General features: G+C 40.1%; 1 protein-coding gene across 2 annotated transcripts in view; it reads left to right on the top strand.

The window, feature by feature from the left end:
* The window catches only part of nfatc1 (nuclear factor of activated T cells 1), a 302,956-nt gene extending 280,622 nt beyond the window's left edge, over positions 1–22,334 (top strand). For both annotated transcript variants that reach the window (XM_063055704.1, XM_063055695.1), the window contains exon 10: positions 19,136–22,334. In XM_063055704.1, coding sequence (XP_062911774.1) covers positions 19,136–19,191 — 56 coding nt within the window. In that variant the 3' untranslated portion in view covers positions 19,192–22,334. The remainder of the gene's footprint in view (positions 1–19,135) is intronic.
* Positions 22,335–27,684: the final 5,350 nt, after the last annotated feature.

Raw genomic sequence — 27,684 nt, 5'->3', positions numbered from 1 at the left:
ACTCCAGTGCCATCGTTTAAAATAGGTGCACCCTTCAACAATTTTAAAGTGATACAGAGGTGTTCCGACCATGCTTCAATCCTTCAAAACCTATCACAGGTAATTGTAGTTCAGATTAAATGCTTAATATTGTGACGATATTATGTGGCACAATTCAATTTGATTAAACAGGAAGCAGCTTAAGAACTTAAATCTGATGATTATAAGCAACCCTTAATGATATATTTGTGCCACAGATTGGGCTGACTCTTTCTACAGATTGGGTGACCATTTGTGGAATGCCTGCACCTCCGCCCCATCCACCAGAAGCGGAACTTCCCGGTTGCCAAACATTTTAATTACTATTCCCATTCCAGTTCTGACGTGTCGGTCTATGCCTCCTCTTGTGCTAAGATGAGGCCACCTTCTGAGTGGAGGAGCAACACCTTATATTACATCTGGGTAGCCTTTAACCTGATGAAATTAATATCGATTTCTACTTCCAGAAAAAAAATCACCCCCTCCCTTTCTTCTATTCCCCAATCTGGCCTCTTACTTCTTCTCACCTCCCCCAGGGTTCCCTCCATCTTCTCCTTCTCCTATAATCCACACTCCTCTCCTATCATATTCATTCTTCTCCAGCTCTGTATCTTTCCAACCCTGGCTTTGCCTAGCACCTTCTAGCTATCCTCCTTCCCCTCTCCCCAACGTTTTATTCTGATGTCTTCCTCCATCCTTTTCAGTCCTGAGGAAGGATCCCAGCCCGAAATGTCAACTGTTTATTCATTTCCATAGATGCTGCCTGAGTATCTGAGCTTCTCCAGCATTTTGTGTGCGTTGCTTTGGATTTCCAGCATCTGCAGACTTTCTTGTGATTCTAATCTCATGTGACGGCAGATTGCCCTGCACATGATAAACACAGAAATTTGTCATTTAGGCCTCATTTGTTGTCATTGAAATTTGACTGCAATGGATTTCATTATTAGCAGCCGTGCCCATATTACTGGAACAATTAACCAATCCTTCATTTACATTCAGGTTGATTGAAGTGGACATAAAAACAAAAAAAAATCTGCCATCAGATTTTCAGGAGAGTCTTAGAAGGGTCACATATTATGAACTGACATCATTAATGTAATTCTGTTTATTATTAATAACTGGCAGGGAGAAAGGTTGCTTAGAAACCATAGCCTTTCTACAATTTAGTAACATGAAGACTGATTAGAATTAAATAACTTCAGAAATTCCAAGGTAGGGTGGAGGGAGCACAATAGTCTTCCAATTGTCTGAAATGCCTCACTTTCATTGTATCTGTAAAATGGGATAAAAAAAATCCATGATCTCCCGTGCTTAATTAGCCTATTTATAACAGTTTGGGACTAATGTACAATAAGTTATAAATAAGGTTACAGAGCAAAGAATGAGGCACTTCGGCCCACCACATCTGTGCCTGCTGTCAGGCATTTATTTTTACACCAACCTTACACTGATTATATTTTATTCCCCTCCCTCCCCACATCCCACATTCCCATCACTGCCCTCCATCCTGATATTCTATCACCACCAGCAGTTTAATGACAACACACGGTGTCTAATTAAGCTAGAAACACTCATGTTTTAGGATGCAGAAGGAAATCAGAGCACCTGGAGGAACCTCATTGCTATGCAATGAAAATTTCTGTTGTGATATGGATAGAAGATGGTCACTTTGGGTTTGATTTCTAATTACCTTTGAGCCACACATCCATACACAAACCGGTCTTATACAGTGTGAGATAGATTTATCAATTCTGTTCTGAGCCTTCATGAGGAAAGCCTTATTGCTTTTCTGAAAAATGGATGACTGCTTCACACCTTCAGTTCTCCACAAACACGTTGCTTCTTTGCGTGCTGCCTCCTTCACTCAGGAGGGTGTGACTGCTTACTGGGTTGCTGTGGTTGTCTTTTGGTGAACTACTTACCAGGAGGTGTGAATTGTCTTCAAGGAAACCTGTGAGGTTTCCTTACCCCACAGCAAGACCAACAGCAGTGTGGGAGTTCTGAGGAGGAATGTAGTTGCCGAGCTACTGGGATTGCCCTGAAGAAAGCAGTAATTAATGATTACTCTTCAAAGCATGCAGGTCAGGAACACAGGAGAAAAATAATTAGGACATCTAAAAAGGTACTTTCTATTAATTTTCATCCAAGGAAGTTTATTGATAGTTATAAAAATATTGGTGATAGGTAAAGGGATGTTTGACTCCAATGCATCATCCTGTCTGATAACTATGAAATGTTTGCAAGTACTGTATGGTGGTTGAGCTTACCGTTAAATGGATCAGTTCATACAAGGTAGTACAAAGTAAAACAATAGCAGAATAAAGTGCAACAGCTACAGAGAAAGTGCAGTACAGGTAGATAATAAGTTTCAAGGTCATAATGAGGTAGACTGTGAGTAAAGAGTAAATCGTACCATATTAGGGAACTGTTCAATAGTCTTATAACAGCAGGGTAGAAATTGTCCTTGAGCCTCATGTGTTTTCAAGTTTTCATGTCATCTGCCTGATGGGGTGGGTAGGGTGTTTCATTATACTGTCTGCGTAACTGAGGCAACAACTGTGGATAGAGTCCACAGAAGGGACACTGGTTTCCGTGATGAGCTGTGCTGTGTTGACAACTCTCTGCAGGTTCCTGCAGTGGCGGGCAGAGGAGTTGCCGTACCAAGTCGTGACGCTTCTGGATAGAACGCTTTCTACGGTGCATTGATAAAACATTTGTACGGGTCAACGGAGACTTACCAAATTTCTTTAGCTTCCTGATGAAGTAGAGGCATTGGTGAACTTTCTTGGCTGTGGCAACCACATGGTTGGGCCAGGCCAGGCTATTGGCGATGGCCAGCCCAGGAATTTGAAACTCTCCACCCTCTTGACCTTAGCACCATTGATGTAGAGAGAAGCCTGTACATTGAAGTCAATGACCAGTTTTTCTGAGGAAAATTGAGGAAAAGATTCTGATTATTACACTCTGTCAGTATGCTTCCTCTCCCATTCTTGTATTATGACTCATCATTATTTGAGATATCGTCCACTATGATGGTATCATCTGCAAACTTGTAGATGGAGTTAGGGCAGAATCTGGCCATGCAGTCATGCCTAATATAGATTAGGTTTCTTGTTAGCTATAAATTTGTCGGAAATCTGAAAGAAAAAACCTGGAAACTTAGCAGGTGAGGCATCCATGGAAAAGCAACATATCAACATTTGAAGTGAAACATCCTTCATCAGAGCAAGAGCTGTCAAGATGAATTTATTGTAATATGCACAAGTAGATATATGCACAGGTGCAATGAAAAATTTACAGATATATGGCATTAGATAAGTAGCATTTAAGCAGATGTATCAGTATTACAGTGGAGTTAAGGGAATTACAGAGACTTGAGAGAGGAGCTGGCCAGAATTGATTGGAAAAGAACACTGGCAGGGATGATGGCAGAGCAGCAATGGCTGGGATTTCTGGAAGCAATTAGGAAGGCAGAGGAAATATACATCCCAAAGAGGAAGAAGTATTCTAAAAGAAAGATGACACAACCATGGCTAACAGGAGAAGTCAAAGCCAATATGAAAGCCAAAGAGAGGCATTTAATAGAGCAAAAATTAGTGTGAAGTTAGTAGATTGGGAAGCTTTTAAAAACCAACAGACGGCAACTAAAAAGATCATTAAGAAGGTAAAGATAGACGAAGAAAGTAAGCTGGCCAATAATATTAAGGAGGATACAAAAAGTTTCTTCAGATATATAAAGTTTAAAAAAAAAGGCAAGAGTGGATCTCGGACCGCTGGAGAAGTGGTAATGAGGGACAAGGAAATGGTGGACAAACTGAATAAGTGTTTTGCATCAGTCTTCACTGTGGAAAGACACTAGCAGTATGGTGGAAGTTCCAAATGTCAAGGCTCTTGCAGTGTGTGAGTTACCATTACTAGGGAGAAGGTTCTTGGGAAACTGAAAGGTTTGAAGGTAGATATTTCACCTGGACCAGATGGTGCACACCCCAGTGTTCTGAAGAGATTGTGGAGGTATTAGTAATGATCGTTCAAGAATCACTAGATTCTGGAATGGTTCTGAAAGACTGGAAACTGCAAATGTCACTCCGTTCTTCGAGAAAGGAGAGAGGCAGAAGAAAGGAAATTATAGGCGATTTAGATTGACCTCAGTGGTTGGGAAGATGTTGGAATCAATTATTAAAGATGAGGTCTCAGGGTACTTGGAGGCACATGATAAAATAGACCACAGTCAGCATGGTTTCCTCAAGGGAAAATCTTGCCTGACAAATTTTTTGAAATTCTTTGAAGAAATAACAAACAGGATAGCCAAAGGAGTATCAGTTGATATGTACTTGGATTTTCAGCAGGCCTTTGACAACATGCCACATATGAAGCTGCTTAACAAGCTACAAACTCATGGTATTACAGGAAGGATTCTAGCAATGATAAAGCTGCCACTGCTTGGCAGGAAGCAAAAAGTGGGAGTGAAGGGAGCCTTTTGTGACTGGCTGCTGGTGACTAGTGATGGTCCACAGGGGTCTGTGTTGGGTCTGATTCTTTTTACGTTATATGTCAATGATTTGGATGATAGAATTGATGGCTCTGTTGCAAGTTTGCGGATGATAAGAAGGTAGGTAGAGGAGCAGGTAGTTTTGAGGAAGTAGAGAAGCTACAGAAGGATTTAGACAGATTAAGAGAACAGGCAAAGAAGTGGCAGGTGGAATGCAGTGTCGGGAAGTGTATAGTCATGCACTTTGGTGGAAGAAATGAAAGGGTTGACTATTTATAAATGGAGAGAAAATATAAAAAAATGGAGGCACAAAGACACCTGGGAGTCTTTGTGCAGGATTCCTTAACGGTTAACTTGCAGGTTGAGTCTCTGGTGAGGAAGACTTGGCCTACACAGCTGCCTGCGGCAACTATGATACCTTTGATCATTTTTCACTAAATGCAGTGTTAGCATTCATTTCATGAGGACTAGAACATAAAAGCGAGAGTGTAATGTTGAGACTTTATGAAGCACTGGTGAGGCCTCACTTGGAGTATTGTGATTAGTTTTGTGCCCCTTGTCTTAGAAAGAATGTGCTGAAACTGGAGAGGGTTCAAAAGAGGTTTAAGAAAATTATTCCAGGATTGAATGGCTTATCATATGAAGAGTGTTTGATGGCTCTGAGCCTGTATTCACTAGAATTCAGAAAAATGAGGGGTGACCTCATTGAAACCTATCAAATGGTGAAATGTCTTGATAGATAGATAGATAGATACTTTATTGATCCCAAATGAAATTACAGTGTCACAGAAGTATTACAAGTGCACAGATATAAATTTTAATAGAGAAGTAGAAAGAATAAAAAATAAGTTCCACCAACAGTCTAACATGAGGGGGCCATCACTTCCCCGGCTATAAGTTAAATCATTATAGAGCCTAATGGCAGAGGGTAAGAATATAGTACTCTTTGGAGCAGAGTAGCTGTCTTAGTCTGTTAATAAAAGTGCTCCTCTGTTCAGCCATGCAGAAGGTGAGAAACATTGTCCAGAAATGCCAGGATTTTCAGTGGGTTCTTTGTTCTACTACAGCCTCCAGTGTGTCCAGTTTGACTCCTAAGGAGCCAGCCTTTCCAGTCAGTTTATTCAGCCTGTTGGCATCACCTGTGTTGATGCTGTTGTCCCAGCACACCACTGCATAGAAGATTGTACTGGCAACAACAGATTGGTAGAACATGAAGGAGGGGCCTGCATACTCCAAAGGATCTCAGTCTCCTCAGGAAGTAGAGGCAACTCTGACCCTTCTTGTACACAGCCTCTGTGTTGGTGCTCCACTCAAGTCTGTGATCCAGGTTCACCTTCAGGTACTTGTATGTCATCACCACTAATCAGGGACCAATGCAGGCCTAGTCTTCCTAAAGTCCATCACCATCTCCTAGTCTTACTAATATTGAGCTGCAGCTGATTCAGCTTGCACCATTTGACAAAGTCCTCACCGGGGCCCTGTATTCATCCTCCCATTCTCCCTTTGTACACCCAGCTTTTGCTGAGTCATCACAGAATTTCTGCAGATGATGTGACTCAGTGTTGTATCTAAAGATAGATTGGATGTGAGAGGATGGTTCCTATGATGGGAACGTCTAAGACCAGAGGACACAGCCTCAGAATAGAAGGGTGTCCTTTTAGAGTAGAGATGAGAAGGAATTTGATTAGCCAGAACGTGGTGAGTCTGTGGAATTTTTTGCCACAGGCAGCTGTGGAGGTCAAGTCTATACATATATTTAAGGCAGAGGTCGATAGATTCTTGATTGGTTAGGACATGAAAGGATACGGGGAGGAGGCAGGAGGTTGGGGCTGAGAGGAAAATTGGATCAGCCATGATGAAATGCCAGAGTAGACTCGATGGGCCAAATGGCCTAATTCTGCTCTTATATCTTATGGTCTTAATGTCTTATTTACAAGAATAGATAAATGAAACTTAAATTATGCTTTTTTTAAAAAAAATAAAGACCACAATCAGAACAGAAAGATTTCATTTTAGTGAAAGATGATCAAAGGTATCATAGTTCCACGAAGCTAGAGTGATTATGATCTTGCTAGTTAGTTGAAGAATGAAACGGTTAAAGGGAACTAGCAGCTCTTGAACTTGGTGGTGTAGGACTTTGGACCTCTGTACTGCCTACCAGGTGGTACCTGTGAGAAGATTGCATGGCTTGTATACTTGACAGAAACCATGATAACTCTACACACTTCTTTCAAACACCACCTAAGGAACAGCAGGTTATATCCTGACTACTTCCTTTGTCATGAATTTAATAGTGTTAGACTCTGAAGACTTTTTTCACAGGTAGGTAACACCTTATGGAAGTGGTACAAGTTAAAAGGTGGTTTTTTGCTTTTCTTGCGTTTTATGCCAGTGGAAAGTTTGACTCAGAAAATAATACATTTTGTTTTTCTTCCTAATTCACAGCTAAGTAGAAATGCTGATTGCTAACTGCTACTATTATTGCATATCTTTAAAACTTCTTTTCACCTCTTTAATATATTTATCCATACTGCCCACGCCATATATGAGGACATAAATGTCACTCATTGATTAGAATTCCATTCACAAGAGCCTCTCGGATTGGAGTCCCTAGAGTTAAACCCAAGATGACTCACTGCGTATAGGCAACAAAGAAATTATAAAAGGAAGGTGGAGGGGAAATTCCTGATTATTTTAGCAGTCAAGGAGGCTGAAGTTTAGTTATTGACATAAGGTAGAATGTGAAACATCCAACTTTTACACATGTTCCCCACAAGCAGCATTGAGATGATGATCACGTGATCTCTCTTTTTTATTAGTGATGTTAATTGAATATTGTCACAGGAACTTACCTGCTCATTTAGTAAATGATGGGATCTTTGATTTCAACCTGAGGAAACAGACAAGTCTTCATTTCAACATCTTGAATAAAGTGAGAGAAGAAAAGCTGCTGGAGGAACTCAGCAGGTCAGGTAGCATCCGTGGGGCAAAGTGAACAGCTGACATTTTGTGTTGAGACCCTTTATCTGGATTGGTTTGGTCATACCAAATGAGAGTTCTTGACCCGAAACACTGATGGTCCATTTCCATCCATAGATGCTACCTGATCCACTGAGTTCCTCCAGCATCTTGTTTGTTCCTCCGTATTCCTGTTTGTTCCTCCATATTCCAGAATCTGGGGTCTCATGTGTCTCATGGAAAAAAGGATTATGCTTGATATGCTGCATTCTCTTAGCATTGCTATGAATAATCTTTTGAATTATTTTCATCCAAATTTATATTATTAGACATCCAAAAAATTAATCTTGTCATTAACTGCTTCAAAAATGTAATGAAATTAAAGAGATAAGTATTTAATCAGTCAAGCTGGCAATGATAGTTACTGTATATTTTTATCATTTTACTAAATTTCTGTGCTTATCTTCTGTGATAATTCACAATCAGTGAGAGTACCTGTTTATGAGTTTCATTTCATTCAGTTGAAAGGTGGTTATGAATACGTTGCAAACCAAGATTACTGATGACAGGGCTGCTTTCTTTTCTGGCTGGGGAAGACCCATTGCAATGTGTTGACGTAGACAAGACTAGTTAATTCTTTTTCTTGGAACATCACACATATATGTGAGCACCAGTATTTGTCAGGAGAGTAGAGTGGATCTGCCAATCTTGAGATTTTCAAAAAAAAAAGAACTGAGCAAATTTAGTTGGGTTTTGATTTTTTCTTTTGGAAACATGGTACTTATCCCTATTATGCCTGTGAAGCAAAGGAACAATGTTGCCAACTCTCTGGTCCCCTGGAACCTCACCTATGGCTAAAGAGGATTCAGAGATTTCTGCCAAGGCCACAGCAATATCCCCTTTTTCTTTTCTTAATAATCTGGGACAGATGGGAAGTTCCCATCTGACTGTGCAAACTTAATCAGCTTAAAATTATTGAAGAAATCCCTCAACTCCTCTTTCTTGCTATCAACACAATCTGGCTTCTTTCCAGATTGAAATCATATAAAGGGACCAACTGCACTTGAAATTGTGTCATTGCCAGACCATGGACTGAATATTGCACTCGTGTAGAATTCCAGTTATCAGAATCCTGCCTGCTGATTGTTACATTTCCATATCTATCATCCATCTCCAAATAGCTTCCCTTCATCTAAAGCTATTATAGTACTTAACTGATTGCTTACTGCAAAACGGAAGGAAACCATTCTGCCCATTGGATCAATGCTTGTTCCAAACACAACAATTCCGTTCCCCATCTTATTTCTTGTGACCTATTCTTCCCCTCATGTGCATCAACCTTTCTCCTGATTATCTGACCACCTACCTGCATCATGGGGAAAAAGGAGGTAGAATTGGTGGACCAGTTTGAGGCAGATTAAAGGGGAGAAGGATGTCAAAGAGTTGGAGTCATGGAGGGATACAGAAATGGGCCCTTTAGTCCACAGAGTCCATGCATCAACCATCCATTTACACTAATCCTATATTGATCTAATTTCATATTCTTCCCACATAATTATCGATTCTTCTTCACTATATTCTATCATTCTCCTGTAGGCTAGGTGCAATTTACAATGACTAATTAACCCATCTGCTCTCACATCTTTGACATAAGATACATAGGATACAGGAGGAAACCAGTGCATCCAAGGGAAATCCACACATTCACCTGGAGAACATGCAGACTCCACATAGACAGCACCTGAACTTGTGTCTCCCGATCTGTATGACAGCAATTTTACCCACTACACCATTTTGTCTGCTTGAATAGAAGTAATGAGTTTGAATGCAAATTGGAGTCATTGAGCAAAGTAGACACTGTCTGCCTGGATGATTGGAAAGACAGTTGAGTTATAGTCAGCAACGTATACAAAATGCTGGAGGAACTCAGCATCTAATAAACAGTCGACGTTTCAGCCTGAGACCCTTCATCAGATATTTTATCAAAATTTCCAGCATTTGCAGAATCTGTTGTGTCTCTGGGGTACAGTAAAAGTGAATAAGGGTCATTATTCATTCGTGGGAGGTAAACCAACTGAAGTAAATATGTGGGCTTTTTAAAGGGATATGGCGGACCAAACAGGTAGAAGTGGGACTAGCTCAAGTAAGCAACCTGCTCAGCGTGAAAGAGTTGGACCCAGGGGGCCTGTATCTGTGCTGGTTAACTATGTCTCTAATACAAGATTAATACTAGTAGGTGTTTGATCCAGACCCTGTGGACTGAAGGGCCTATTTCTATGCCGTATCACTCTGTGACTCCATAGTAGTATTTTTTTTTCCCATCCCTCACTGATGCTGAGCTGCATTGTTGCACTAAGGCGGTCTTTATGGGGAAGGTTCTTTCTCTTGTTCAGCGAGTGCTAGGATTCAGTTTGCAGCACACTCAGGGAGCAGCTATGTACTTTCAAGCCAGGCCAGTGTGCTGCTTGGAAAGGGATTTGTAGCTGATGCTATTCCCGCATGTGTTGCTGATCTGGTTCTTCTGGGAAGTAGAGGGGGTGTGCTTGTTGGCTGCAACTTGTTCCGTCTTGGAAGAGGTAGAAAGGGAGGCAGAAGATTGTGAAAGTTTTAATGTGTGGGCTCTGGATCTTTGACCACCAGAGCTGTTCTGCACCATGGGTTCAACAGCATACACATTTAAAAAACAGAGCTGAATTTCCCTGGGCCAGGAACGTTGATCGCTGGAGTACAACATTTAGAAGAGGCAGCATATGTTCCTTGAGTTATCCTTTGCACAACCCACAACTATAGTTGTAGATTTATGCTGTGAATGACTATCACCTTAAAAAAAAATCCCCAAGAATCACAGAAAGAGTGGAGCTGCACAGCAGTTTCAGATGTAGGCCTGCCTCGTGTTGCATTCTCTGTTCACATAACTTAATTTAATATGACTTGGTCCATTGTGGGACTTCACTGTTTCTAAACCTTCAATGTGTAGATGTCATTAACATTAACACAGAAACAGAATCACTTGCAGATTTGTTTTGGCACGAAATCCATTTGGATATGTTTATTAGTCCTTATTTCCAATTTTCCAACTCATAACCTGCTCCCAGCTTTATAACATAGGGCTAAAAGCGACTCACTGATTGATTACCAGTCTAGCTTTGATTTCTCCACCACCCCAATACTGCCAGCTCCTCACTGAGGAAAATCTTGGCCACTATTCTACTCTAGATGGAACAATTGAGGTTTGGAGCTTAGCACGAGCAGAGATATTGAGGCCAAACCATTTCTTATTAGGTCTCTTGAGATCTGAGATTCGCTTAAAGAACTTTGAGGTGATGTCCCCAAGGCCTCATGAGCTATATGCCAGGTTATTGAGAAAAGCAAAAGATGAGGTTTCTGGTCCTTAACCAAAATCTTTGTGTCATTTTTAGCTACAGGCAATTCCCATAGGACTGATGAGTAGCAAATGTTCCATTGTTCACGACAAGAAATATGGATAATCTTGGAAACTGTAGCTTTGTGCAGGACAAGTCATATCTTATTAACTTGATAGAGCTTTTCAAGGAGGTTGACCACATGGTTTCAGAATTAGCTTCCCATAAGCTAGGGTAGAGGGTAGTTAGTGGTTGATGAGACTCATTGTACAGGTCCGTGATTATTGGTGCTCTGCAGAGCGCATCACTGCGACCCCAGCTGTTTATAATATATGTAAATGAGTTGGATGAAGACTGGGATGGTTAGGTTAGTAAGTATGCAGACAATAAAAAGATTGGTGGTATTGTAGAAGAATACCAAATGATACAGCGGGATATGAATCAGTTGAGAGTATAAAAAGAGGAATGGCAGATGGATCTTAATTCAGCCTAGTGAGGTGTTACACTTTAGGAAATCACATAAAGGGAGAGTATGCAGTTAGTGGCAGGACACTTAACAGTGATATATAGAGGGATCATTGGGTCTAAATCCATAGCTCCTACAAAATGGCTGATAAGGTGGTAGAGTTCCTGAAGGAAGGTCGACTGTCTACTCTTATCCATCGATGGTGCTTGACCACTTGAGTGCCTCCAGCATTCTGTGTGTTTTGTTATGGCATGATTGCCTTTATAAGTCGAGACACTGAGTACTAATAAAACTCTTGTTAGGCCACATCTGGAGTATTGCATTCAGTTCTGGTTGCCCCACTTTACAATTGATGTAGAGGCTTTGGAGAGGATGCAGAAGAGTTTTACCAGGATTTTGCCTGGATTAAAGGGCATGACCTATAAGAAGAGGTTGAATAAAGTTGGGTTGTTTTCTCTAGAGTGGCGGAGGCTGAGGGGAAACCTGATAGAATTTAATAAGATTTGAGAGACAGTCGGAATCTTTTCCAGGATCAGACTGATTAATTCATGCTGATACAATTGTATTTCTATATTATATTGAATGTCCTGTTGTACATACTATTTATTATAAATTGCACATTGCACATTTAGATGGAGACATAACGTAAAGACTTTTACTCCTCATGTAAATGAACGATGTAAGTAATAAAGTCAATTCAATTCAAAATGTCTAATCTAGAGGGCATGCATTTAAGATGAAAGGGGATATGTTCAAAGGAGATATAGAACATAGATCATAGAATGGTACAGCACAGTACAGGCCCTTCGGCCCACAATGTTGTGCCGACCATCAAACCCTGCCTCCCATATAAGCCCCCACCTTAGATTCCTCCATATACCTGTCTAGTAGTCTCTTAAACTTCACTAGTGTATCTGCCTCCACCACTGACTCAGGCAGTGCATTCCACGCACCAACCACTCTCTGAGTAAAAAACCTTCCTCTAATATCCCCCTTGAACTTCCCACCCCTTACCTTAAAGCCATGTCCTCTTGTATTGAACAGTGGTTCCCTGGGGAAGAGGCGCTGGCTATCCACTCTATCTATTCCTCTTATTATCTTGTACACCTCTATCATGTCTCCTCTCATCCTCCTTCTCTCCAAAGAGTAAAGCCCTAGCTCCCTTAATCTCTGATCATAATGCATACTTTCTAAACCAGGCAGCATCCTGGTAAATCTCCTCTGTACCCTTTCCAATGCTTCCACATCCTTCCTATAGTGAGGTGACCAGAACTGGACACAATACTCCAAGTGTGGCCTAACCAGAGTTTTATAGAGCTGCATCATTACATCGCGTCTCTTAAACTCTATCCCTCGACTTATGAAAGCTAACACCCCATAAGCTTTCTTAACTACCCTATCTACCTGTGAGGCAACTTTCAGGGATCTGTGGACATGTACCCCGAGATCCTTCTGCTTCTCCACACTACCAAGTATCCTGCCATTTACTTTGTACTCTGCCTTGGAGTTTGTCCTTCCAAAGTGTACCACCTCACACTTCTCCGGGTTGAACTCCATCTGCCACTTCTCAGCCCACTTCTGCATCCTATCAATGTCTCTCTGCAATCTTTGACCATCCTCTACACTATCTACAACACCACCAACCTTTGTGTCGTCTGCAAACTTGCCAACCCACCCTTCTACCCCGACATCCAGGTCGTCAATAAAAATCACGATATGCAGGGCAAGTTTGTTACACGGGGTAGTAGGTGCTTGGAATGTGTTGCTATGGTGGCGGTGAAGGCAAATAAAAGAGTGGCATTTAAAAGGTTCTGAAATAGGCTCACAAATAGGCAAAGAATGGAGTAATATGGATGTTGTGTAGGAAGAAGGGCTGGTTAAACATTCAATGAATTCAGCATTGTTCAGTGTTGTACTGCTGTATGTTAATATGGAAATGGGCTGTTTGAAAGTGAAGGGAAGATTGTTGGACATGTGACAAAGAGGAACGCATAAGAATGTATGTACAGTATCTTGTGGTGGTACCTGCAAACCCTTTGCCTTTTTGTAATCTACCTGCGATCATGATCCTTATCTTGATCTAACATATTTTATATTTAAAGGAGTTATCGTACATACATAAAGTGTAAATATTTCACTTACATAAAGTGCAAAAGAGAGGCGAGAGTTGATATTGGACTGATGGAAAACAATGCTGGAGAGGTAGTAATGGGGGACAACAAAATGGCGGACGAGCTGCGTAAGTATTTTGCATCAGTCTTCACTATGGAAGACACAGGCAGTATGGTGGAAGTTCCAGGTGTCAGAGGAGTGAAGTGTGTGAAGTTAACGTAACTGGAGAGAAGCTTCATGGGAAACTGAAAGGTCTGAAGATAAATAAGTCAACTGAACTAGATGCTGTACACCCAAGATGCCTGAAGAGATTGTGGAGGCATTAGTAATGGTCTCTCAAGATTCGCTAGATTCTAGTATGGTTCCAGAAGTCTGGAAAATTGCAAGTGTCACTCCAATCTTCAAGAAGGGAGAGAGGTAGAAGAAAGGAAACTATAGGCCAGTTAGTCTAACCTCAGTGATTGGGAAGATGTTGGAGTCAATTATTAAGGATGAAGGCTCAGGGTACTTGGATGCACACCATTAAGTAGGCCATAGCCAGCATGGTTTCCTTAAGGGAAAAACTTGCCTGACAAGCCTTTTGGAATTCTTTGAAGAAATAACAAGCAGGTTAAACGAAGAGAATTGGTTGATGTTGTGTACTTGTATTTTCAGAAGGCCTTTGACAAGATGCCATACATGAGGCTGCTTAACAAGCTACAAGCCCATGGTATTATCGTAGAAAGGTTGTACTGAAACTGGAGAGAGTTCAAAGGAGGTTTTAGAAAAAGTTTCCAGGATTGAATGACTTGTCATATGAAGAGCATTTGATGGTTTTGGGCCTGTATTCACTAGAATTCAGAAGAATGAAGGATGACCTCATGGAAACCTATCGAATGGTGAAAGGCTTTGATAGAGTGGATGTGGAGAGGATCTCTTCTATGGTTGGAAGGACTAAGACCAGAGGACACACGGGACTCAGAATAGAGGGGCATCTTTTTAGAAGATGAGGAAGAATTTCTTTAGCCAGAGTGGTGAATCTGTGGAATTCTTTGCCACAGGTAGCCCTGGAGACCGTCTTTATATATATTTAAGGCAGAGGTTGATAGGTTCTTGAATGGTCAGGGCACGAAGGGATACGGGAAGAAGTCAGGAGATTGGGGCTGAGAGGAAAATTGGATCAGCCATGATGAAATGGCAGAGCAGACTCGATGGGACAAATGGCCTAATTCTGCTCTATATGTTATGGTCTTATTCCCTCTTTGAGAAGCTGGCATGGGCTGTTAGCATTTATCCTCAACACAACATTAACACCTAGATTTATATTTTCTTGCTGTTATCCTTCCTCAATATTATTTATCTCATGGATGGAAAAAACAAGAAAACAGGACAAAAACATTATGAATCAGATCAATTAATAAACAGTTGTTTTTCAGGAGACAGTGTTGGGACATTTTTTTACACACACGAGGAGGTGGTCTTTATATATTATTCAACTCTAGTTGATTTCAGAATTGAACTCCTGCTGTTCTTGTGATGATGGCTAATCTCCCAATGTTGCTTAGGATTCTGGCTCAGTGATCATCAGTCAGGAGGAACTTGGATTTGAGGGTGTTGGAAGGTTTAATGTTTCAGTTCAAAGACATTCATCAAGATTGAAGTAGAGTTTTGACAAGTCCCTCCTCCCACCAACCCCTTCCCCCCGCTCCCCACAGATGCTGCTTGACCCACTGCCCACTGAGTTCCTCCAGCAGATCCTTTTCTCGCATCATAGGAAAGGTGCCAAGTTATGAGGTATTGCAGTTACTGTTACGTGTTAACCTCAGACCCAGTGGAGAAGAGGAGATTGAGGAGTGAATTGTTCCAAATTATGAAGCGCTTTGGTGGGGCACAGGTGGAGAAACAAATTCTTGCGGCAAGAGAGCGATGCAGAAAACACTTGAGACAATTGGTGAAGGACCCAGATTGTATGAAATGCCAACATGCTGCCTAAAGGGACAAGAGCATTGGATTTAAAAAAAGAAACGTTGCTGAGATAAGGGAAGAGGAAAGGAGAGGCATGGATACCTCTTTTAAAGACCCAGCACAGGGACAATAGGGTGTGTGGCTTCTTTTCATTCTGTATCACTCTATGTTCCATGTTCTCTTCATGTATTGTTGAAGGTGTTTTCTTTTCCTGAAAGGTCCAATATTATTTTTCACATCTTTAAGTCAGCACTGCTGCTGTGGTGGCAGAAGTCTATCATGGTTTTCCAGTGCAATGTTATCTCAATGTCCTGAGAGGAGATGGGGACACAGGCCAAATCAGAAATGGTAGCACATTTTCCTGTGCTGGTTCCATGACGTGGTCATTCTAATACATGCTTCTCAAAAAGACCTATTTTAAGCAACAGTTGGAAGTGCAAACAAGTGACATCTTCACTGACATTTTGGTTATCACAACTAAATCAGAACAAGAGATATGAAATTGTTTGTGTGGTGTTAACTTGATCCTGCCACATTTAGTCATTTCCCCTCTCAACTGCCAAAGAACACAGAAAGATAAATGAACGTAGTCTTGAGTGTGGGAACACTGCAGAAAATGGGGTATTATTTAAAAAAAATCTTAACAAAGGGAAATAGTCAGGGGATGAGCAGTTCTGTGAGCTGATGTTAACTGATAAGACAGCACTGCTTCACGTAGTCCTGAAGAGTAAAAGTATAACTATCATTTCTGAATCATAAAAAGAATGGAAAGTGGCACCTCGCATTTTCCATTGCACTATTTAATGTGAAAAGCAAAACAAAGCTCGTGCAAAGTTTACCGTTTGACTGAAGCATCCTGAAATCTGTCCTGTAGCTTTTAAACTTGGCAGTATCACTTCAAAGCAGTGCTAGGGAAGTGCTGCACTGTCTGAGGTGTGTGGGAGCATAATCTTGGAATGAGAGGTAGGCTGCTGAGGGGGAAGTGGGGAAGGTCTGCTTCACACGAAGGATGTAGGAAATAAGGAACCCTGTCCCTTAATAAGACTGGCTGGCAATTAGAAATTGCTTACTTAGATTGATTTTGTTGGGCTGGGTATTATGTTATATAGGAACAAGATGGGGAAGATAGAGCGAAGCTATAGTTGGGCTATGGATTATTTGAAAAGTGGAATAAGATAAGTATTGTGCCTGCAACTACCCAGCAGTGTGGTTAAAAGAAAGGAAATTCACTCCCCTGTATAGGCAGGTACTATTTATAACCACAACCAATTCTTTCTATATGACCAAGCAATTAATCATATGGATATGTTCCTGCAACAGTCAGTGAGCAAAAGCAGCTGCGGTTGAATCTTATTAACTTGTATCTCCTCCAGTTTCTAATGTTCCTCCTTAAGCTAAGAGAGAGAGGACAAAGGTTCTTGGCTACTATGTACCTATAGGGCTTTATCACCTCTGCTATTGGGCTTGGATATACAAATATCATTTAATAGTTTGGTCAATATATGACTCACAGCTGGCATGGCAAGGTTGGTATATTGACTGATCATTTGATCTTGTTTCGAATAGTTTTGAGATTCGGATAATTTAGAAGTTAGTCACTGAGTTGTTTCACCTTTTTCTTGGCAGCATGCTAAATGCCTGCATTTTTAAGTTAAGAAACTCAATTTTTGGTAGCAAGTTCTACAAATTAAAGCAGTGTAAGGGTTCATTTATTGCACAGTAGGTCTGAAACAAGTCAGTGTAAAAGTTTTTGATTAGGCAGAGTTCAGCATAGAGAGGCTGTGTGGGAATGGTGTCTGTAGTGGTAAAAATGTATAGCATGACACCAGAGCAGTAACTCAAACAACCCACAAATCCAAGATTGAATAGGTTATGACTTTATTCTCTGGAGTGTAGGAGAATGGGGGAAGATTTGATAGAGGTATTATGAGGGTATAGACAGGGTAAATGCAAGGAGGCTTTCTCCACTGAGGTCGGATGAGACTAGAACTAAGGTCATAGGTTAAGGGTAAAGGGTGAAATGTTTAAGGGGAATGTGAGGGGAAACTTCTTCACTCAGAATGTGATGATAACGTGGAACAAGTTGCCAGCGGAAGGGCTCCATTTAAAGATTTAAAGACCCTTTATCAGAATTGAGAAAGTGTGCAACAAGGCTAATTGTAAACTGAGGGCAGGAGTCTTGAGGCAGGATTTAGATTGGATAAAGGGATGATCATGGATTTGTTAAGGCCAGGGATACCATGGGGATAAGCTGCAGATTACATCAATAGCTTCATGAGGGATATTAGAAAGGGGGAGAAGACATAAAACTATAAAACGGTAAGATATAGGAGCAGAATTAGTGCATTAGGCCAGTCAAGTCTGCTCAATGGAAACAAAAAGAATATAAAAGCGATTAAATGATGGCAGTTAAAGAGAGAGAACACAGCTAGAGGAAGACACAAACTGCAAAATGCAGAACCAGAGGCAATTTGAGCAGGTCAGACCAAGGAAATGTAAAGGGAGTAACTGAGTCGATGGATCATCAGCAGAACAAACCTGTTCTGACTAAAAGAAAGCCAGAAAGTTGCAGAATTCAGTATTCAGTTCAGAAGACAGTGACATGCTCGGGGGAAAATGAAGGTAATCAGGCATTGTTGTTATAGTGCAGATAGGTCAGAGTAGAAATGGGACTGAGAATTAAAATGAGAGGCAACTGGAAGCTCAAAGTTGTATCTACAGACTGAATGCATAACTGTACCTATTCTGCTGTTGGTTCTTCCAGTGAAGAGAAGATCACATCACGAGCAGCAGCTTAGATTGGAAGAAATGCATGTAAATGACTGCTATGTTGGAAGGATTATTTGGGTACCTTGATGATGAGATGGGGAGAGATAAAACGCAGATGTTGCTTTTAAACGGAAAAATGCCAAGAGAGGGAATTTGTTGGTGAAACTGGAAGAGCAGGTCAGAGAATAAGAGAATGGTCCCTCTGGAATACTGAAAGGACTGAGGAGGCAGCCCTGTGGAAAATCTAACTAAAGCAAGTCTAATGGGCATTTCAAAACCTGCAGCTCTGCGTTTCACAACATTTGCATTCCTCTTTGTGTGCTATCTGTCTCCACAGCCTTCGCTTCGTTGATTTTATGTTACTTTGTTCATTCTTTCCCTCCCTCCCTTTCTCCCTCTCTCTCTCCCTCTCCCCCTCCCTCTCCCCTGCCCCTCCTCCCCCTCTCTCCCTCCCTCTTTCTCTCCCCCTCTCCCCTCCCTCTTTCTCTCCCCTGCCCCCTCCCTCTCCCTCTTTCCCTCCCTCCCCTCATTAATGGATCCACCAGATCACTTCATCTGCATCTTCTCCACATGGCAACATTGGTCTACCTAACCCTCCCCTCTCTCCCTGTAACATAAACCTAATTAATTGTCCCTCTTTCATAGTTGTGACAAAGGGTTTTTGTCCTGAAATGTTACCTTTGTTTCTCTTTCCACAGATGCTGCCTGGCCTACCAAGTGTTTTCAATAGTTTCTGCTTTAATTTCATTTTCTCAATACTTGCGGTTTTGTGATTTCTAGACTTTTCTAAAATCCAACCTAATACCAGTTGAGGAAGGAATCTCCCATCCTTACTGGTCGAGCATGGATGTAACTCCAGACTGACAATAATATGGGTGAATCTTAACTGAAGTAAGCTAACAACTATTTGCTCTCAGGAAACAATGTGGGTTCAGCAATGAATCAACACTCTGTTAATGAACAAAAAAAAAGGTTAAAGGACTTTTTTGTAATAACCTCTCTTTTGATTCTCCTCAGTAAATGAAATCATACGCAACGATCTCTCAAGTGCCTCTGTTCATGGACATTCATAGTTAAAAGCAGCGTCAAGACAATGGAGAGAAAGAAGATGGTCCATTTTGGGCATCAGGATATCGACCATGTGAAGATCACGGGCCACGCTGCCTCAAAGATAATTCACTAGATGTAGAAATCAAGCTTTTATTTCTCTTTTCTAGAAATAATTCACTTCAGGTAACAGGATGCAAACTGTTTACTCGTTTGTAATGACGCAAGGATGTCAGCTGATGACTAGCCAACGTTCCCAGTGAACTATCATTTGGATGAATTCTCAGTTCCACCACAAACTGTCTTCCTGATTGTTCCCAAGTAAAAATGTTTAAAGAATTCCAAAGAATCGATATTGTTGCAAAGGAATAATGCAGTCAAAATGATCAATTTGGGTGTTTGGAAGTCCGCAAATTAAAGTGCCTTACGTTTACTTTTGTTATGGGGTGGGGGGAGTGTTCTTTGTATTGTGCTTCAATTAAAAGAATCACAGTTATAGAAATTAATATTAAAATGTGCTCTTTGTAGTAATATTTTATTAGCAAAAAATAGGAATTAATGTGAATTAGTAGGCAATTTACAATGTTTTCACTAAGAAGATTATGCATAACTCTTCTGTGAAAGGAGGTATCCAACAATGTGTGTAATTGTACTGTACATTGCATTTCAATTCAAAGCAACTCTGTGATCTCTACAAACCCATTAATTACTCCACAGTAAGACACTTGGTTTCGTCTGCTTGATTCATTGCTTGAGTCAGGATGTAATGTCATACTTCAAAATGAATGAGATCTTACAGAAATTCCAAAAAAAACCTCTGGAGATAGCCTTATAAAACTACTACCAATACCCCCAGAGACTTGGCTATGCAGATCATAGTAAGATGTCATTGTACAATTCATAGGATTAAAGGATTAATTTTCCAAAATGTATTAACAAAGTGACTAGACATTTAGGATGTTTTATGCTGAATTGTTTGCTTGCTGCTCTTCTATGTACATTCACAGATATGTTGAAACCTGTTATTTTTCACTGGTGTATTTTTGAGTTTGATGTATTATAACATTCAATGGATGGGTTGTTCTTTAGTGCAAGTTAGGAAATATATCATGAGGAAGAAATTTCAGACTTTACGCACAAATATTGAAAAGCAAAAAAATTCAAAGTTTCAATACATTAACAAAGATTGTCCTTTTTGTCACAACTATTGCTAGATAAACTCATTGCACATCAGGAATTCAGTCCATGCTCCATCTAGTTACCATTGCATAATACCGTGAGATTTCAGGCACCATTAGGTTAGTAGGTATTTTCTCTCTTAACTGAGAAAACTGGGATATCAGACTAGAAGTGCATTTCCTTAACATTTCCAGTTGTGTAAGCACTTTAGAAAGTACAGTACAGAACAGTACAGTTATCTGCCTCAACAGGTAAGTTTAATTTTATTTTTTAAAAAAATCTTGAGTCAAACCTAGACTTCTCAGCTCACTATGCTGAAGAAAAATGTTTAAACTTTATCTTAAATGAAACTTCTACTGAACTATTACATTAATGCTATGTTAAATCTTTAAACAGTGTGCTCTTAATCATAGTGATCGCAGCTTATAGCAAATGTAGAATATTAGAATGTAGCTTAACTGAAATGAAATAATTTCTCTTTTAGGTTATGTTTCATAAAAGATTGAGCTGAGTTCATATGGCAAATGTTAACTGCTTCCATTTTGAGTGCCTTAACCATTAGTGCCCTCTCTAGGTTTTGCCCAGGAATTATTTAGTTGTGGTACCAGGTTAATGTACCAAGTCATTTTATTGGTTATGTACACACGATTCACAGAAGGCAGGTGTGCGGTGAGCAACTACATTCATTACTTCATCAATAAAATGAAAAACCAAATGGCAACAGATTATTTGTGCTCCTGTTATTGCCTTATTACAATTCTTACCACAAAGCCGACCCAGTAGATTACTGTGAGGAGTTCAGGACATATTGTGGCAATACTTTTCCTACTTAAGTGTCCTAACTGGGACAAATTCTGAGACTTCTGCCTTCCAGGAGAGGATGTTTGCTGGGGTCTGAATCAATGTGCAATACAGCTTACATGTTCAATTAATGTAGACTACCGTCATGTTGTTTGACGTCACTTTTTCTCCTCTGCCTCTGATCTTCCTATTGCACCCATCCATGCAAACACAAATTTAGGTCTGTTTAAGATGAGGTTTGTCTGTTTAACATTCAAATAGTGGCTTCTGACAGATAAAAGGCAAGAGAAGAGCAACTTCTGGGAGTGACATTAAAGGTAAAGAGAAAATCATGCTCAGTCATGTGAGAAGGAAACCTCATGCATTTTCTCCATTTTCTTTATGTTGTTAATGCAGCGTTACTGGTTTGTTTTATACCATTACTATTACCCTAGGACTGTCATGTAGAAATATAATTAGGAGGAATGCTGAAATAGTTGTTTATACAACTTGTGTAGCAGGATAACTTTCTTCAACTATGCCTGAGCAGTAAATCCTGCAAGCATAATACAGCAATGCAAAAACAATACAATACTGCTTTTATCTTGCTGATGTAAGGCTTTGAAAAGGCAGCTTACTGTTGCAATATAACTGCATCGCATCGGAAGTGAATATTTGCAGTTTACTGCAAGACTCTCCATTGGCCCAGATAACAGATTTTTGATAAGTTGCAGCCATTTCCAATCTCCTAAAGCACCACCTGCATCTTTCCTTTATATAAGTAAACCTTGCTTTTTTTTCAGTTTGTATTTGCGCTAGATTTTATAGGGGAAGGAACATTTTGTCTTTCAATAAGAATTCCCAGAAGGAAACCAGAGGAGAGGCTGGACTTGGAACCCAAATTAGAATGTATAATAACTGGTTGAAATCTCTAGAGCAAAACACACGCCACTTTTTCATTTCATTTCAGGAATGGCTCTTAAGTTAAATAGACAAAGTTCCTGTATTGTGCGTTGTGGCTCTAATTCTCCAAAGCTTGTTTTTTTTCCTGTATATTTGTATCAGTGTTTTTTTTGCATTCTTGCTGTTAGTGTAACCTGTTTAATGGAAATTATGCAAATATTTTCTACATGTAATATATAATAAAAAGCACAATTTGAAGTAATCCATTGAATTTTGTGTTTCTACTCAAGAAAATGTTGGCATAGGTCTGTACAAATATTAAATTATCTTTGTTCTGCTGGGGTTTTACTTTAATTAAAACTCTTATTTTACAAAGAATGGTATTCAAGATTGTTTAATGTCACTTCCAGTATACAAGTGCAAAGGAGAGCAAAATAATTGTTACTCTGGATCCAAGGCAGCCCACATAAACATACTAAGTAAAAGAACACAATAATAATTATAAAACACAATAAATAGAAATACTTAAGATTGATCAGTTTGCAATTGTATTCTTCACTTTACAATGACTTCATGGATTTGGCATTTTCATCTTAGCTAAACGGCCCAAATCATGTTAAAGAAGCATTATCAAATACTATTTCCAGCCATGTCACCTAAGGAAATATTAAGGTTGTTGAAGTATTTCTGCTAAGAAGCTTATTAAAGAAGGATAGAGAGAGGAAAAGGTTCAGGTTGGGAATTCCGAAGGTTAGGATCAATGCATCGGCATCGATGATGAAATAATTAGAATCTAGGATGCTTAAGAAGCCAGAATTGAAAGAAAGTAAAGAATATGAAGTTGGTATGAGGAAGGATGGTAACCTTAAAATGAACATATTGTCGGTCGATGAATCAACGTGGGCAATGAACCCAGAGGTGTGCAAATTCTATAATACAAGGCAGCAGAGTTTTGAAGAGACCCCTGTGGGGGAGGGTGGGGTTAACCAATGCTTGTTCTGGAAAGCCAATTGGAAGCCTCACTGTTGAGATCTGCATGCTAAACAAGATGGCATTGCCTTACTGTCATCCTGTGTCAGTGTCACAGCAAATGAGGAAAGGGACTGCACAAAAAGAGTGAAAAACTTCAACCTCTAATCTGCGTCACCTCTGAAATTGCCAACCGCCAAAGACAGATGAAGACTTTGAATGTTTTTGATACTCAACCCTATTTTCAAGAAAGAGTTAAATGGCCGAACATGAAGCAATACAGCACACACACACAAACCGCTGGAGGAACACAACAGGTCAATCAACTTCCACAGAAGGGAATAAACAGTCAACATTTTGGGCCAAAACTGTTCATCATGAGTCTGGAACGGCCGTTATCAGAGCATTTAAACTCAATAAGTTCATGAGGGAGAAGGAAATGGAACTTTATGTAAATTGAATAAATTTCATGTGAGAAAGGAAAGATTTAAAGGAAACCTGAGAGGCAAGTTCCCCCCCTCACCCCACACAGAGGGTCGTAGTTGTATGGAATGAACTGCCAGAGGAAATAGTAGAGGTGGGCACAATTATGTATAATGTTTAAATGTCATTTTGATTGGCACATGGATAGAAAGGTTTAGAGGGATATGGGCCAAATGCAGTCAAATGGAACCAGCTCAGAGAGGCCTCTTTTTCAGCATAATTGATTTAGACTGAAGAGCTTGCTTCTGTGCTCTATAATTCTATGACTCTGAGGTAAAATTATTTTATGTGCAAACAGACTCACGTGGGGCATAAATATTGTTGGGCTAAATGGTTTGTTTCTATCTTGTAAATTCCATACAATACTGAGCAGGGAAAAAAAATGAATTAATTGCCTTCCAGCCAAATGAAATCACACACTCTTATAATTCGAGATCACCTTTGATAATTTGCGATTCTGCTTTCTAATACCAGCATGGGGGATGGCAGTTGTCCTAAAATGTCAATGTCATCTAATCTTGTTTATATTCATAAACTCAGCAAATTGTCCTTAAAAGGTTAAAGCATTCCTTTAAGAGCTAGTAAAATCTAAAAAAGGGTAAACTGCTCAAAGGAACACATGAATAAACACTAGATATGAAAATGCCATCCATATTTAATAGCAAATGTTCTTTTGTGTGTAAACTACTTTTTTTTAAACTTCCAACATTTGCTTTACAGAGATGGTCATAGCACAGTAATAAGGCATCCAGTACATCATTTTAATTATCAATCTAAACAGTTTATCATCCCAGGCAAACAATTTTCACATCCATACTTTTTGCTGCATCATAATTCAATTTCTCCTCATGTACCCAAATAAAACAGACATAATACCAGGCCAAAACCAAGTCCCAGAACAGCCATCAGTTTTGGCGGGACTTACATGTTATAATGAGCTGCAAGATGAAGTCAGCCTGCATCACTGAGAATAGTGCATCCCTTCACAATTAGCTCAATGCGTTCTATGCATACTTTGAACGGAGGGGGATCAGAATATCGCTGCCAACCCCAACAGCCTGCAATGCACCTGAGCCCATAGTCACTGTTGTGAACTTTTGGAGAGTGAACCTGCGGAAAGCATCTGGCCCAGGTTTTGTTCCTGGCCGTATCATTAGTTTCTGTGAAGATCAGCCAGCGGGTGTTTTTGCAGACCTTTTTAACCTTTCCCTGCTTTGATCTGAGGTTCCCACCTGCTTTAAAGACACTATCATTCTGGTACCTAAGAAAAACAAGGTAAAGCATCTATATGGCAGATGCTATCCCCCTGGTCCTACACTCATCTCTGAAGCACATGGACAACAAAGATAGACACAGTATGACAAACTATTGTTTATTGACTACAACTTTGCCTTCAATGCTATAATTCCAAACAATCTCATCTCCAGATGCCTAGACCTGGGCGGAAACCCCTCCCTTTGCAATTAGATCCTTTATTTCCTGAGCAACAGACTACTATCAGTAAGAAAAGCCAGCAGTACGTCTGCCATGATTATCCTCAACACGGGTGCTTCACAGGGCTGCATCCTCACCCACCCTACTCTAGTCCCTATGTACTCATGACCACGTGGCCAAATTCTGCTCTAACTCCATATACAAGTTTGCAAATGATATCATCGTAGTGAGCCATATCTCAAATAACCAGAGTCAGAGGAGACAAAGAGCCAGGTGACATGGTATAATAACAATAATCTTTCCATCAATCTCAGCAAAACAGAAGAGCTGGTCATCACTTCAGGATGAGGGGGTGGTGAGAATGCTTCTGTTTACATCAATGGTGCTGAGGTCAAAAAAGTTAAGAGCTTTGAATTCCTAGGAGTGAGCATCACCAATAACTTACACAGGTCCAACCACGCTAATACCATGGCCAAGAAAAATCATGAGCACCTCTACATCCTCAGGAAGCTCAAGAGATTAGGCACGTCCCTGATAACCCTCACCAATTTTTATTGACATACCATAGAAAGCATTTTAACCAGATATATATGCTCTGCCCGTTACTGCAAGAACCTGCAGAGAGTTGTGGACACATTACAGGACATCATGGAAACCAGCCCACTCTCCTGGAACTCTTCTTGCTACCTGAGTAAAGACACCGCAGATATTTTCTCTCCTCCCCCTCCCAATGGGCAGAAGATTCAAAAGCTTGCAAGCACACAATACCAGGCTTAAGGAAAGCTTCTATTCTGCTATTATAAGACCATTGAACAGACCCCTGGAACAATAAGATGGATTCTTGCCCTCACAATCTACCTCACTGTGACCTTTCACCTTATGGTCCGCCTGCACTGCACTTTCTCTGTAACCGTAACACTTTATTCCCTATGTACTCATAGGGAATACCAGATTTGGGAACAGCTTCTTTCCAACTGTGATAAGACTGCTGAATGGATCCTGACCCGGATCTGAGCCATACCCTCCAAATATCCGGACCTGCCTCTCAGTTTTTTTGCACTACCTTACTTTCCCACTTCTATTTTCTAGTTATGATTTATAATTTAAATTTTTAATATTTACTATCGACTTGTACTCCAGGGAGCAAGAAGAGCAGAATCAAATATCGCTGTGATGAATGTACGCTCTAGTATCAATTGTTTGGCGACAATAAAGTATAAAGTATTCTGCATTCTGTTATTGCTTTACCTTATACTACCTCACTGGCCTGCTGTAATGAATTAACCTGTATGGACAATATGCAAGGAAAGATTTTGACTATACCTCAGCATACGGGTCAGTTGGTTTAAATTCCTTGGTGTTATCATTTCAGAGGATCTGCCCTGACCAGCACGTAAGTGTCACTACAAAGATGGCATGGCAGCACCTCTTTCCTTGATGTTTTCACAAATTTGGCATGTCATCTAAAACTTTAACAAACTTCTATCGATGCAGAATGGAGAGTGTCCTTGGCCAGCTGAATTATGGCCTGGTATGGAAATACCAATGTCCAAGAACAGGAAAGCAAACAAAAAGTAGTGAATACAGCCCAGTCCATCACAGGAAAAGCCCTCTCTACCATTAAGCATATCCACAAGGAACACTGCCACAAGAAAACAACATCCATCATCACAGACCCCCACCATCCAGGCAGGCCTTGCATTTTTCATGCTGCAGCAATTGGGAAGGAGCTACAGGAGCCTCACGTTCCACACTACCTGGTTCACGAACAGTTATTAACCTTCAACCATCAGAATCCTGAACTAGCATGGACAACTTCACTCATCTCAACACCGAAATGATTTCACAACCTAAGGGCTCTCTTTCAAGGACTCTACAACTCATATTTGCAGGATTATTTATTTTTCTCAACTCATAGCCAAGCACACTCATTTCTCAATTGTTAGGAATTTTTGGACTATTCCAGTGGTGTTTAGTATTGTTGCTTTCCGGAGATTTACATAAACATTGCTGTGTCGGCCTAACTGTTTAATGATATTGTGTAGTGACTTTGGGGTGACGCCAGTCATAGATATTATTGTTGGGACAATGTATACCCTGTTCATGTTCCATAGTCTTTCAATTTCCTCCTTTAATTTAGCATATTTCTGGTGTTTTTCACATTGATTTCCGCATGTTGTGTGTTTGGAGTGGCTATATTTATTAATCCTGTGAATTATATGTGGATGGTTATTATAGATTGTCCTATCTGTGATAATAAATCATTTATTATTATTATTATCATTGTTATTGTTATTTGTATTTGCACAGTTTGTCTTCTTTGGCCAATTGGTTGTTTGCCAGTCTTTGTGTGAATTTTGTATTGATTCTGTGGTATCCCTTTCTTCTACATTGAATGCCTGCAAGAAAATGAATCTATACAGTATGTACTTTGATAATAATCTTAATTTGAACTTTGAACTTTGAACTTGGAACTTCCTAAAAGATACCTGGCCTAGCTCAATTTTAGGAGCAACCCAGAAGTATCCAGATCACCAGTACAGACATGAGCATTTTTAAAAATTTATGTAACTGAATGTTCAAATTTCCAGCCACTTTTGTGAATTCATATCTGCAAAATCTTAGTGCCTATCTCCGAATTGTTAGTCCTGTTACATAATGATTGTGCTACTTGCATTCCTGAGCAGCGGATATATTAATTGTCTCTGTATTGTTCCATTGTTGTATATGTCATGTATTTGGGGAGTGTTACATACAAAGTTAAACTACTG

The sequence above is a fragment of the Mobula hypostoma genome, chromosome 1 (assembly GCF_963921235.1).
Source record: "Mobula hypostoma chromosome 1, sMobHyp1.1, whole genome shotgun sequence".
In the NCBI taxonomy this organism is placed as follows: domain Eukaryota; kingdom Metazoa; phylum Chordata; class Chondrichthyes; order Myliobatiformes; family Myliobatidae; genus Mobula; species Mobula hypostoma.
The sequence above is the reverse complement of the archived record's forward strand: the minus strand, read 5'-3'. Positions and strand labels throughout refer to the sequence as shown.